At 53.3% G+C, this 13181-nt stretch overlaps 1 protein-coding gene across 5 annotated transcripts in view; it reads left to right on the top strand.

The window, feature by feature from the left end:
- The window catches only part of LOC117999470 (NADPH--cytochrome P450 reductase), a 59212-nt gene that overhangs the window by 27614 nt on the left and 18417 nt on the right, over positions 1 to 13181 (top strand). For 4 of the 5 annotated variants that reach the window (XM_034988599.1, XM_034988600.1, XM_034988601.1 and 1 more), the window contains one exon: positions 4874 to 5064. In XM_034988599.1, coding sequence (XP_034844490.1) covers positions 4874 to 5064 — 191 coding nt within the window. Of the gene's footprint in view, positions 1 to 152; positions 619 to 4873; positions 5065 to 13181 lie in introns of those variants that run through there. The other variant, XM_034988602.1, reaches the window with a different exon arrangement.

Here is a 13181-nt window from a genome sequence, read left to right as displayed (position 1 = left end):
GTCTGCCTTCCGCTCAGGTCATGATCCCAGGGCCCTGGGATCCAGCCCCACATTGGGCTCCCTGCTTAGCAGGAGCCTGCTTATCCCTCTCCCTCTGCTGCTCCCCCTGCTTGTGCTCTCTCTGTCAAATAAAATCTTAAAAAAAAAGAAAAAAAATTGCATACAATGAAGGCAAAGCCACAAGTACTTCCTAGAGGATCATTTTACCCTGCATTGTTGGAAACCGGTCAGATGGAGAAAGGGGTCTTCTTCCTTTTCAGAAGCACCAGAATGGGTTGCCCTTGGCCTCCGGCATCAACTGTTGGAATTCAGGAGGAATGGTTTCTCTCTTATATGTCTGCCTATTTATGTCTGTCTTTTCCTGTATATATATTGTCTTTTATAATAAAAATCAAAGCTCTATGTACAGACCTAATTTGTAATAAAAGGTCAGATACGATCTGGTCTGTTTGGGGTTAGCAGGACCTCATTGGCTGGTCTTTTGATCTGCCCTTTTTTCCTGTGACTAATTTTCCAGATGAGAACATGAAAGCCTGCTGCCTTTAAGAAGTTCAGCTGGAGTCCCAGCCAACTGGTGGCAGGGCCTGCTCTAGTTAAGAAATTGCTCTGTTTAAACACGTACGTTTCATTTTTGGTTTTGTTTTGGTTTCTGTTGCTGACAAATGTTGCGTTTGGCCCCCAAGAGCTCTGTACTGTTCAATATTCCTCCTTTTCACGAAATGTAGAAAGAAGAAACAACCTACAGATTAAAGACCCTTTTAGGGCAGAAAGAGTGCACAGGGCTCCCAAAGTCTCCTTGGAGTGTCTCCGACAGACTCTCTTGCCGTCAGAGGTCACTCTGCCAGATTCGATGTGGAGGACACTCTTGTCAGACAGGACGTCCAAAATGTTCTCATCAGAATATTTCAGGCAGCAGAGGAGAGTGATTTTATACCAGACCAGGCAGAGGTGCCTCGGGACAAACTCCCAGAGGTGCCTAATTTTACCAACATGGCAGAAGTCCCATCTGTCAAATTCCGCGTGAATTATATACCAGCTTGCATTGCTTCATGGTTTTAACATTAGATCATGCCACCTTCCTTTGGATGACTTGTGTCTTTGCCAAGCTGGGTTTCCAGTGGTTGTTTGGACCTAACTACTCCATAAATGAAGCTGTTAGGTATTCCCGTGGGCCTGGGGACAGGACATTTTGCCGAGATACCAGGGGCTCCATGAACCAAGAAAGTTCGGCACCATCTGTCCTCGTGGATTACCACATGGGCACATTACCAGCCCCAGATTTCTCTTCAGTCTACTTGTTTTGTGTTATCAGTTCATGATAACAGTTTTACATTCCGTGTGTCATAATATATTCATTGACTCCTTCCGTCCATTCCATGGGGAGTTATCGAGCATTAGATGGTGCACCAAGTTCTGTGCCAGGAAAGTAGGAACCATGGGAGTGACAGTTAAGCTGAGGTCGTCAGACCCCAAGTCTGAAGCAGGAAGCAACGAGAGGAAAAGCAGCTCGGGCACATGGAAAGGCACTGGGGCAGCGGTGCGGAGGCTTAGGCTGGGGAAATGGGTGGGCGTCTGTGTGAGCTACAGTGTGAAACCAGTGGCTCGGGATGAAAATCGTGGTAACAGTTCATTCACGGCTTCAGCCCCAGGCACACTGCTCCTGTCCTCGGACGGAAAGTGTAGGGGTAAGGATTTTCCTTGACTTCCTTCTTGCCAGTCCTCCCTTTCCGCCATGTTCCAGACACAGAGGTACCTACGATACTGTTCTTCGTTCAGGAGCTCATAGCAGTGCAGGGGAGAGCCCCATGTCCGATAAGCCATCCTACTTAGACGGGTATGGAACCCAGCCCTCCTCTGGGAAGCAGGGGCCCCTTTCTAATTTTCACTCCGCTGAACTGCTTACCTCCTGGGAGCCTTCCGTTCCCTACGGTAGAAGGGAGGCCTCAGATAAAATGGTCGCTGGATCCTTTCTGTTGCTCTTCTGTGGCTCTTGTCTGAAGTTTTATGCCTCGCAGTGCTTTTGAGACCCCTGAGTGCTGGCACTGTCCCCCATTCTGTTGGGGCCTCAGGGCCGGAGCCCCACCCTAACTTGCTGCAGGGAGTCAACATCCCAGGGGGCAGCGCCTGGGCATTTCCACGAGGTGTGAGAATGCGTGGGGTCCTTACTCTGAGCTTGAGGAGAGTGGCCCGGATGCTGAAGGAAGCAGTAAGTGCGGGGATCAGAGACAGAGCCAGACTGAAGGAGAGTGAATATAGCCTCACAGACTGTGGTAATGACATATCTGTGTTGTGCTTTGTGGCTGATAAAACCACTCGGTAATTCGTGTGCCAGGCGTTGCCAAGCCACCCCCTCTAGAATCACATGTTCATTTATTCACCATGTTGACGTTAGGCGCTTCTCATCTGTCAGGCTGTGAACAAAGTGAAGTCCCTGCTCTTGTGGGCTGACCCTGCAGTCAGGGAGGTGGCTGGTGGGAAGGATGTATGACTTAATGCCAGGTAGTGATCCGTGCTGTGAGTGGGCTCGGGGAGGGAGAAGGACCAGAAACTATACTGAGGAAGAGTCTCCCTGAGGTGGTGACATGTGTGCCGAGACCTGAATGAAGTGGGGGAGAGAACCCTACAGATAACTAGAGGAGCAGAGTCCAGGCCACGGCATTAACACATGCAAAGGCCCTGGGGCAGGAGCAGACCTGGAGGCTTGAGGGGTAGCAGGGAGACCGTGTGACTGGTGAGGAATGAGGAAAGGTGAAGGGCCAGACCCTATGGAGCCTAGAGGCCAGCTAAGGGCTTCAGATTTTGTGCTAAGTAGGACATGAAGCCATCTAAGGGTTTGCTTAGGGACATGATCTGGCTTACTTTTTAAAAGGCTCCCAGTGGCCACTCTGTGAAGCTGGCCCCTTAGGGGTCTGTGGCAGTGGCCTGGGTGGCTGGAACCAAACGTGGGACAAGTGGGACTGTGTGGATCCCCTGCTCTCCAGCACACTGTCCCTGCGGAATCCCCCGCGGCACCACTTTCTTGGGTGGTATGGGCAGCTCGCGTATGTGTCAGGAAACGGTCATTGGTCATTTCGCTTCATGGCCATGAGTCTCCCCCCAGTAAAGTAAGGGGGCTGGGTGATCTGAGCCGGAGGGGGAAGGGCAGTGGGACAGGGAGCGGATGTTGGCTGGCTGCTGCTATGTGGGGGTGGCGGGGGGGGGGGGGGGTTTCCTGTGTCAGCCGGGCCCCGAGGGTCTGCGTGGCATGACTCTGTGAGCCGGGTCCTCTCCCACACGGACCACGCCAGATGACACTGGCAGGGTTGGATAGGAAGACGTGCCGAACGAATGCTGAATAGATAATCAACGTGTGCAAGTTCATCCTTAAATATAAACGGTGCTCGGGGTGGGTACTAGAGTTAAATTGGTCCTGTAGCGTCACATAGCAGAGGGGATGCGCTGAGATTATCACAGGGACTCAGCCGTTAGAAAAGCACTTTGGGTGAATGAGAAAGCAGAGGGCCAAGCTCAAGGGTCCGCTCTGAGCGGGCCGATGCCCCACAGGCCCTAGGAGGGCAGAGCTGGTGCCCGGGGTCCTTGGATGGAAGGGCAGCTGCTGGGGGGCGGGGGGCCCTGGTGTCTCCCGAAGGCAGGGACAGTGAACAGACGTCAGACGTGAAGCAATCTCCTGTGCCTGAGCTGCTGAGATATGACTAAAGCTTTCCCCACCGAGGCTGGGAGCCACGGTTGTGGTGGAAACAGCCCGCTTGGTGATAGCGGGGATTGCAAAATGGAGCAACACGCCTTGCGGAGTTGAGCCCAGCCTCGTCGAGTGCAGGAGTGCACTGCTGGGGTTGTAGGTACTCCCCGCTGACTTCGTGGACTCAGATCTGCTTCCCTGCCGGGTTTCAGTGGTGGAAGCACCAGCTGGGCATCTTTCAAGGGAGCGAACGAGGTTGGGGTGCTTGGGGTCCTCAGTGGTTCACCGGGACTCACAGAACTCAGAAAAGCTCTTTTACAGTGTATCACGGCAGGATACAGACCGAAACCGGCAAGGGAAAAGGCTCGGCAGGGCTGAGTCCGGGAGAAACGAGGCACGAGCTTCCAGCTGTCTTTGCCCACTGGAATCACGGGTGCTCAGCGCTCCCAGTGGCCGTGCCTGGCCACACGTATGAAGTATTACTGGGGAGCTCGCTGCTGCCCTGGTGTGCAGGGCTTATACTGGGAGTCAGCCTTGCAGGAGTGGGGCGCCGCGTCTCTAACCTTATCTGCTCGGTCTCCAGCATCCCAGAAGTCAAACCCGTACGATGTGATTCGGAGTCCTAGGCATTCATCCTGAATGACGTGGTTAGCGTAAACCATCCCCGTGGCCCAGGGTCTCAGGTGTACAGACACTCATCGGTGGCATATTGCCTGGCTCAGAAGGGATTTCCCAGGAGCCATCCAAGGGCAGGTCCTGAAGGCCTTTGGGCGGGGCAGGGCTTGGGGCAGCCGAGGCCTGTTGCACACTTGGGGAAAAGACTTGCCTCCGAGTGGTGCCCACTCTCATTAGAACCAAGCCTTCCAAGCCCTTGTGGGGCTGGAGGGTGCTCGGTGTACCGGGAACCTGTGGTTTCCGTTTCTGTGTTTGCAGAGGGCCCAGTTCCAGCTCCAGCGGTAGGACCCCTGTGGACACCGCGGCGCCGTTCGCTACTTTAGTTTCGGTCCGAGGCTGTAGCTGTGTCTCAGAGGGACCAGCGGCCATGTGTGGGGCCACCAGCTCCTGCCTCCGGTGCTTTGCTTGGTGCTGCCCCCGCCTTGGGGCCTAGAGACCCTGGGTGAAGCTTCTGGGGCTCAGGTGCTCCCCCGCAGGCCTCAGGCAGACCCTGCTCATCCCTGTCCTTTCTCCCTGCAGTTTCCTGTCAACATGGGGGACTCCCACATGGATGCCAGCGCCACCGTATCTGAGACCGTGGCCGAAGAAGTGTCTCTTCTCAGCATGACGGACATGATTCTGTTTTCCCTCATTGTGGGCCTCCTGACCTACTGGTTCTTCTTCAGAAAGAAAAAAGACGAAGTCCCAGAGTTCACCAAAATTCAACCAACGTAAGTGACCCTACTCAGGATCCTTCTCTCAACCTTCCAGAGCCCGTCCATCAGTCCCAGCGGGGCCCCGTCCATGGGCCCAGGTCAGGAGGGAGCCAGGCGAGAGAGGTGCAGGCTTCCTTGCAGCACTTTGGGTGCTTTCTTGGTGGCCTGGGCTTCAGATCCCCCTCAGCCCCTTGTGTGTCCACAGCACATGGGCGTTCACGAGGTTCTTTCGGGTCCGTTTCTTGTTCGTGTTTCTCGATGGAACCTCACAGGGACCGTTCAGAGGAGAAGGCACCGTTCCACGGGTAGATCATCTGAGGCTCGGGGGCATGAAAGGTCGTCAGAGCTACTGCCAGCACCCAATTAATATTTCACTCCAGGCCTGTGATCTTGTCTCGCAAAGTGATGGGGCAGAGAGGTGCTGTTTGCACGGGGCCACGCAGAGGGATGCAGATAATGGCTTCTGTCCCGTGGCCTCACTGACGTGGGCAGGATGGCGCTTCGGCACTAAGGCATCTTTGTCACCTCACGCTTCCCATTGTCCCTAGCAGCCTCAAGCTTAGAGCTCTAGGGGTGACAGCGGAGGAGGAGAACTGTTGTTCTGCTCTCCTCGAGACCCACACTGAACAGTTCTGTGCCTGGATGTGTGGAGAGTTCTCTCCCACCCTCGGGACACTGCTGGGTGTGACACTGTCCGCCTGGAGTTAGCATCGGATCCCACGGGTAAGGCCCGCCCCCCCACCGGTCACAAATCCCAGTGTCACCAGTTATAAATCAGAAGTTGCCAGAACCCCCTCCTCAGGTTTGATTCATTGGCTAGAGCGGCTCACAGAGCTCAGGAGAGCTGTTTACTTACTAGGTTATGGGTGTATTATAAAGGATGTAAGTCAGGAACAGATAGATGGAAGAGGTGCAGGGGGCAAGGCATGGGAGGGCTGTGTCGCTTCACGCCCTCCCTGGGGGTGCTGCGCTCCCAGCACCCCCAAGGAAGTGCTCAGCATGCCGAAACCCAAAGTTCTCGAAACCCCGTGCTCTTGGGTTTTTATGGAGGCATCATTACATCAGTGCAGGCATGACTGATGAAATCATCTGCCCTTGGGTTCATTCGCCTTCTGCCCCTCTCCCCTCCCTGGAGGTCAGGGGCCAGCGTGTCACATGGTTGGTTCACCTTCCAGCCAGCCCTGGCCTTAGGGGCTTTCCAGGAATCACTTTATTAACATAAACCCCAGTGTGGCTGAAGGGGGCTGCTTCTGAGGACTGTGAGACACCTTCCTTGCTCTTAATGCCCAGGGTTTCAGGAGCTCTGTGCCAGAAAGGGTACAAAGGCCAAATATGTATTTATTATAAGTCACGATGTCACAGACAGTGGCCAGCTTGACTTTACTCGTAACATTGTTTTTTTACTTTACTAATTTTTTTTTTAACCTTCCATAAAGCTTCCTTGGGAGAAGGTTTAAGTAAAAAGGCGAATTAGTTGAAAGAAAGTTTAAGAGCGCACCTGGTTTTTGGATATAAAAAAGGATAGTGTGACAAAGTGATGTAACCACTGTTCCCCCAAGCCTGAATTCTGAATCATTCCTGCAACCAGGTCACTTTGTCACATTTACTGTTGCCTGTGTTTTACCCAAACTCCTACCCCAGAGGCCTGCCAGCAGGTTTGAGGGCCTGGCGGGGGGGTCCTGTGCTGAGAGCCACAAGGCCCGGACCTGCCCTCAGGGGGCGCCCTGAGTCCCACCCAGAGCTAGTCCCAGGTGCAGGCCCTAGGGCCCCTTGGGGCGGAACTCCCCAGGCTGGGCACTCAGGGTCCCATGGGCTCCTAATTCCCTGTTCCAGCTGTGGTAACCGTTGCCTCTCCCAGAAAAGTTTTACGGTCTTCAAATGTCACAGCCGATACTCAGAGAACACAGTCCTTGTACCATGGACAGGACAGTCGTTTTCCATTTTCGAAAGCTCAGCAAATACCTCCCCAGGCCCCCCTCTGCCCCAGGTATCCACGAACAAAATAGAGGAAGTCCCTGCGTTCATCAAGCTCACAGTCTGTCGCTGGGCGGGGCCTGGGCGAGACCCTCCCTTCGCGAACCTGCCTCAGTTTTCCCGTCTGCTGAATGGAGGCAATGGCCCCATCCCCTGGGGCTCGTGTGGGCATTAGGTGAGGCGATGGTGATGTCACCTAGCGTGTTCCTGGCGCTGGTGGCTGCAGCATGTGTCAGAGTGTATTTTGTGTCGAGCCCTGTGCTGGGCACTGCAAGAAGACAGGTGGCGTTTACGTGAAAGAAAATGCGCAGTCAGGACATCGAGGGGTACTTTGTACAAATACTCTAGGAAATGCGCTCGTATGCATTGTCCGATCAGGACCTCTGCCACAGCCCCAGGCAGACAGGGAGACACAGGCTCCGGGAACTCTAAGATAGAGGGACCGGAAGGTGTGCCGAGGGGGGTTGGTGTTGAGCAGGTTCTAGAAGGTGCTGTCACGCCCCAGGGCTTGGAGGGCTTTGCCCGCAGAGGGCCAGAGGCAGGATGGAAGGGCCGACTGGCCGGCCGGACTCCAGCCTCTTGTGCTGCGGCTGGCCCACGTGCCTTCCTAGTGTGGAAACTTTTGCGGGGAGAGAAGTGTGGTGCACAACACAAGGTAAGGGACCCGTGACCAGGTCCCCGTTTCCAGTGGCCCCAAGTTTGCTCATCTGGAAAGCGGAGGTGTCCCCTGCACACCCGTGCCCCGAGTGCATGGGCCCTCCGCGGGGGACCCCTTTCCAGTGCCGTGGGTCTAGACCCCAGAGTTGGGTGACAAAGGTTCGAGTCCTGCCTCTGCCGCGAGTAGTCGTGCGCCGTTCGCTGTGACTTAATCTTTCCAAGTCCACGCCCTTGGCTCTTAATGGAGGTCATAACCGTCCTTATGTCCTGCGCTGTAGAACTGAAACACTAATCGTAATCATCGGTGAGCGCTTTGCCCAGGTCCAGGTGCAAATGGCCGTGGCCCTGCCCCCGAATGACGTGTAGTATCTTTATCCTTACTATTAATATCCTGTCCAGTCTCACCAGAGCCCTTCAGGGAAGGCTTTATCACCCTGCTTTGCGGATGAGCATACTGAGACGCCAGTGACCGAGGACCCAGGTCACCTAACTTACAGGGAGCAGAGCCAGTCGTCCAGCCAGACCTGCAGACTCCACAAGCCACACTTCCCCCTTCGCCGCGATGCCCTCGGCCTCCTAAGATGGGCCAGTGCCCTATTTCACACCTGAGAAAACAGACTCCGAGAGGTCACTCAGCTGGTGCCCCGGGGCCACAAGCCTGGCCCTCCTGCTGCAAACCCTGCACCTCTGGCCCTGCCACTTCGTTCTCCAGCCAGTGCAGGTGGTCTCTGCCGCAGCACAGAGCCTCCGCGGCCACCAGCTCAGTGGGGAGTCACAAGGCTTAGCGTGGGGACTGTGCATGGCCCCGGGCTGTGTGGCTAGCATGGTGAGGCAGGATGGAAGGACCGGCTGGCCCACATGCCTTCCTGGTGTGGAAAGTATTTTGGGGGAGCCCCGGGGGGTGCGGACAAGGCAGTCAGAGCCTGATCAGCAGGGCCGCATGTGGGCTGCATGGGGGATGGACAGGGATGGGTGGAGGGGGCCCTCCAGGAAGTGGGCCCGAGAGAGATGGTGAGGCCAGAGAAGGGAGTCCTGGGGCTAGCCCAGGGAAGGCACAGTCGATGGGACACGGGGGCCTGGGCGGGAAGAGCCGGGAGGGCCAGCGGGAGTCTGCGCAAGGCAGGCTTGGGAACTGGGGAGACTGAGGATGCCTCTGGGAGTAGCTAGGTGGGGCAAGGGAGCAGAGCAAAACCCAAAGTTAAGAGATTTGGACGCTTTGCAAGCATCAGGGGATGGGGTGACTAGAGAAGAGAGAGGCCAGGCTGCTAGAAGGAAGACTGTGGCGCTTTTTTTTTTTTTTTTTTTTTTTAATTCTTTTGTTTTTTGTGTTAGGGCTGAGAGTGAGCTGTGGTTAGCAGGGTTAGGCCACCTGCCACTCCTTTGTCTGTCTGGTCCCCGTGGCCAGCAGGGGAGATGAGCAGACCAGGGAGAGTCAGAGGGCAGGTCGGTTCTGGAAGGACTGCTTTGTTTTTGTTCGTCACCTTTCTGCTGAAGTGTATGTAATGCACAGACATAAAAGTACGCACCTGTCACCAAAATGGCCCCCACAGTCTGTGTCACAGAGCACGCGCTCTGAGGTGTATGTGACATTCTTTGGTCTCATTTGGTTTTCCATTATGTGAATAACCGTAATTTCTTCATTCTGATAATGACAGTCATTCCGACAGGTTCCAGTCGGGAGAACAGTTAGAAACAGTGCTCTCGTGAACGTTCTAGTGGGCGTGTTTGGTTCCCGTATGGACATGTTTCTGTTCCGTGTGTGCCGTGACTCGGAGCTGGCGAGGTGTGGGGAAGGTTTAGATTCAGCTCTGGTGGATCCTCCTGAACGGTTTCCCAACGTGTTTGTCCCGGTGTCCAGCCCGCCACTGGCATGTCCCATCCTCACACTTGCTTTTATCAACCTTTTCGTTGTAGCCATTTGAACAGGCATGTGGCGGCATCCTGTCTTGATTTGCAGTTCTCTGAAAACCCATGACCTTGTCATATGTTTTACTGGCCATTTAGAAACCTTTGGTGAGGGTCTGTTCAAGAATTTGCCCATCGCTCCCACTGGGTTATGGGCCCCGTTGATTTGTCAGGGTTCTTTGTATTCTAGATATGAGGCCTTTGTTAGATAAACATACTGGAAATATCGTCTCCTTTCCATAACTTGTCTCCTTACCCTCTTACTTATGTCTTCTGATGGTCAGAAGTGCTTGACTTCCACTTAGTCCAATTCCTCAACCTTTCGGTTGACCTTAGACCTTTATGGTTGATATTTTTCTGTCCAGGTTAAGAATTCTTAACTTATCTCAAGGTCATAAAGATGTTTTGTTTTGTTTTTTTAAAGATTTTATTTATTTATTTGACAGAGAGAGACACAGCGAGAGAGGGAACACAAACAGGGGGAGTGGGAAAGGGAGAAGCAGGCTTCCCGCAGAGCAGGGAGCCCGATGTGGGGCTCAATCCCAGGACCCTGGGACCATGACCTGAGCCGAAGGCAGACGCTTAACAACTGAGCCACCCAGGCACCCCATAAAGATGTTCTTTTTATGTTTTCTTCTAAAAGCTTCCTTGAGGGGCATCTGGGTGGCTCAGTCAGGTCAAGCATCCAACTCTTCTTTTCGGCTCAGATCATGATCTCCGGGTCGTGAGATCAAGCCCCGAGTTGGGCTCCATGCTCAGTGGGGGGTCTGCCTCTCCCTCTGCCCCTCCCCCTGCTCATGCTCTCTTTCTCTCTAAAATAAATCTTTTTTATTTCTTTTATTTTTTAATTTGTTTTAAAGATTTTATCCATTTGAGAGAAAGCACAAGCAAGGGAAGGGCAGAGGGAGAAGCAGACTCCTCCCTGAGCAGGGAGCCAGATGTGGGACTTGATCCCAGGCTCCCGGGATCGTGACCCGAGCCACAGGCAGATGCTTAACCAACTGAGCCACCCAGGCGTCCCTTTGGTGTAGCTTTAAACTTAGACCTCCGTCCAGCTGACATTGACTTGGCATTGGCCGGTTGTGTGTGGCACTTCAAGGTTCATTTTGTCCCCCGTGGCCATCCATCCACTGGACCCAGCACCAGGTATTGAAAAAGGCCCTTGTCTTCCCACTGCCCTTCAGCATCACTGTTGATATAAATCAGATAACCGTGATTGACCTGTGAAATGCGGGTTAGTTTCTAGACTGTTCTGTCCCTTTGATCTGCTTTTTTGTCCCTTCGTCAATACCGCACTATTCTATTTTCTGTGCTTTCTTAGTCACTCTTGACTTTATATCTGGTAGGTCACGTCCTCCAGCTTTGTTTTTTTAGGATTCGCTTGGCTTCTTTGGGCCCTTGACATTTCCATGTAACTTTTAGAACCAGCTTGTCAATGTCCACCAAAACCAAAGAGGGAATAAAACCAGCCCTGCTGGGGTTTTAGTTGGGATTGGATCACATCTGTAAATTAATTGGCACCTTACAGTGTGGAGTCTTCTGGTCTACAAACACAGTTGTATGCCCTGGGGAGGCCTTTTGAACCGTTTGTAATAGCAGTTAAAGGCTTGCTGAAGAGAGCAGCACATTCTCTTAATGATGCTGGTAGTAACTCCAGAAGTGGCTGTTTCCTATCCACTCCCACTTAGTCCTCAGCCTCCACCCAGCTTGTGCCCCTGGACAGAACGTTCCAGGGTGGCTCCTGGTCAAAGACCACCAGGGTATGATGGTTCCCACAGGAGTCTGAAGCTCCAGGGGCCCCGCTGCCCCCGCTTTGCTCACACATGGAGCACAACACTCTGCATGGAGCACCTGTCTTTTTGGATGGGCATTTGTATTTCTGCCTCCCCTCGGGCACCACCCCTGTGTGGGACCCTCGCGTGGGACATTCGGAGAACGGCTGTTATTAGTCAGCACTAAGCCTATTCCCGCGGCTCTCTCTGGGGCGGACTGGCCCACAGGCTGGCCTTGGCTTGCACGGGGGTTTTAGACCTTTAAATTAGAACATTGTTTTAAATTAGAACATTTAGGGGCGCCTGACTGGCTCAGTCAGTTAAGCATCTGACTCTTGATTCCTGCTCGGGTCATGATCTCAGGATCATGAGATCGAGCCCTGCATCAGGCTCTGCACTGGTCATGGAGCCTGCTTAGGATTCTCTCTCTCCCTCTCCCTCTGCTCCTCCCCACCCCCCCAAAAATAAATTAGAACATTGCAAAGGCTGGTACATAAAACCCAGACTTATAGCTTCTCTTGAAGAAAAAAAGAAATCAGAGGCTCTGGGTCCCCGCTGAGGCCTGGCAGCAGTGTGCAGCTGAACAGGGCCACCCTTGTAGGGGGGCCCACACCCCGCCGCAGCCTGGGCCGCTGGGCTCTTCTTCGGCTCTGTTGGAGGTGAGGAGCGCCGTGGTGCCCCCACACACACCTCGGCTTCACGTCTGGCGCCTGAGAGTGCTTTAAAGAGAAACAGAGCTTTTTACTGTGGAACATTTCAAACAAACCCCGAAACACAGAGCACCAAGAGTGAACTCGAGCACCAGCCCCGATCACCCAGCGTAAACAGCCCTCCACCGGTACAGAGTCATGTTTCCTCTCCTCCCCGCTACTCCTGGCTTATCTGAGAGCCATCATATTTCAGAAGTAGTCATGCCATCCATGTGAAGTCTGAATAAAGGAATCATGATTTCGTAGCAAATTTGGGGATCTTTCACATGGAATTGTATGAAATGTGAAAATAGTCCAGCCAAGGGCCTCCTTTTTGAACGCAGCTCAGGGCTATCCAGCCGCAAGCTTCCGGATCCTCAGACACTGAGTAGCATTTGTTCATAATTCCTGATTAACTGATAGATTTTTTTTTTAAAGATTTTATTTATTTATTTGAGAGAGAGAGAATGAGAGAGAGAGAGCACATGAGAGGGGGGAGGGTCAGAGGGAGAAGCAGACTCCCCGCCGAGCAGGGAGCCCGATGCGGGACTCGATCCCGGGACTCCAGGATCATGACCTGAGCCGAAGGCAGTCGCTTAACCGACTGAGCCACCCAGGCGCCCGATAGATTTTTTTTTTAACACTTTTTAAAAAAATTCAGGATGTAAGCAAGACGGCAGTTGATAAATAAATCTTGTAAGACTCTCTCTTGGGGGGTCAGATATGTCGGGTATAATTTACATGCAGCAAAACCCGCCTTTTTAAAGTATGCAGTTCGGGGCGCCTGGGTGGCTCAGTCAGTTAAGCATCCGACTCTTGATCTCAGCTCCCGGCTTGAGCTCAGGGTCGTGAGTTCAAACCCCATGTTGGGCTTCATGCGGGGTATGGAGCCTACTTAAAAAAAAAAAAAAAAGTGCCGTTTGATGAGTTCTGCCAGAGATATGTGGTTGTATAACCAGTGTTACAGTCCAGACGTACAACATTCCCCGTGTCCCTGTGCAGTGAACACCCACCCATTCCCCCAACCCCCCGAGTGACCACGATCTTATTTCTGTCCCTGTAGTTTTGCCTTTTCCCAAATGTCATGCGAATGGAATGACACAGCTATAGCCATTGGTGCCTGGCTTCTCCTCCT

This window comes from Mirounga leonina, unplaced genomic scaffold (assembly GCF_011800145.1).
Source record: "Mirounga leonina isolate KUSES-001 unplaced genomic scaffold, KU_Mleo_1.0 Mir_454, whole genome shotgun sequence".
Lineage (NCBI taxonomy): Eukaryota > Metazoa > Chordata > Mammalia > Carnivora > Phocidae > Mirounga > Mirounga leonina.
The sequence above is the reverse complement of the archived record's forward strand: the minus strand, read 5'-3'. Positions and strand labels throughout refer to the sequence as shown.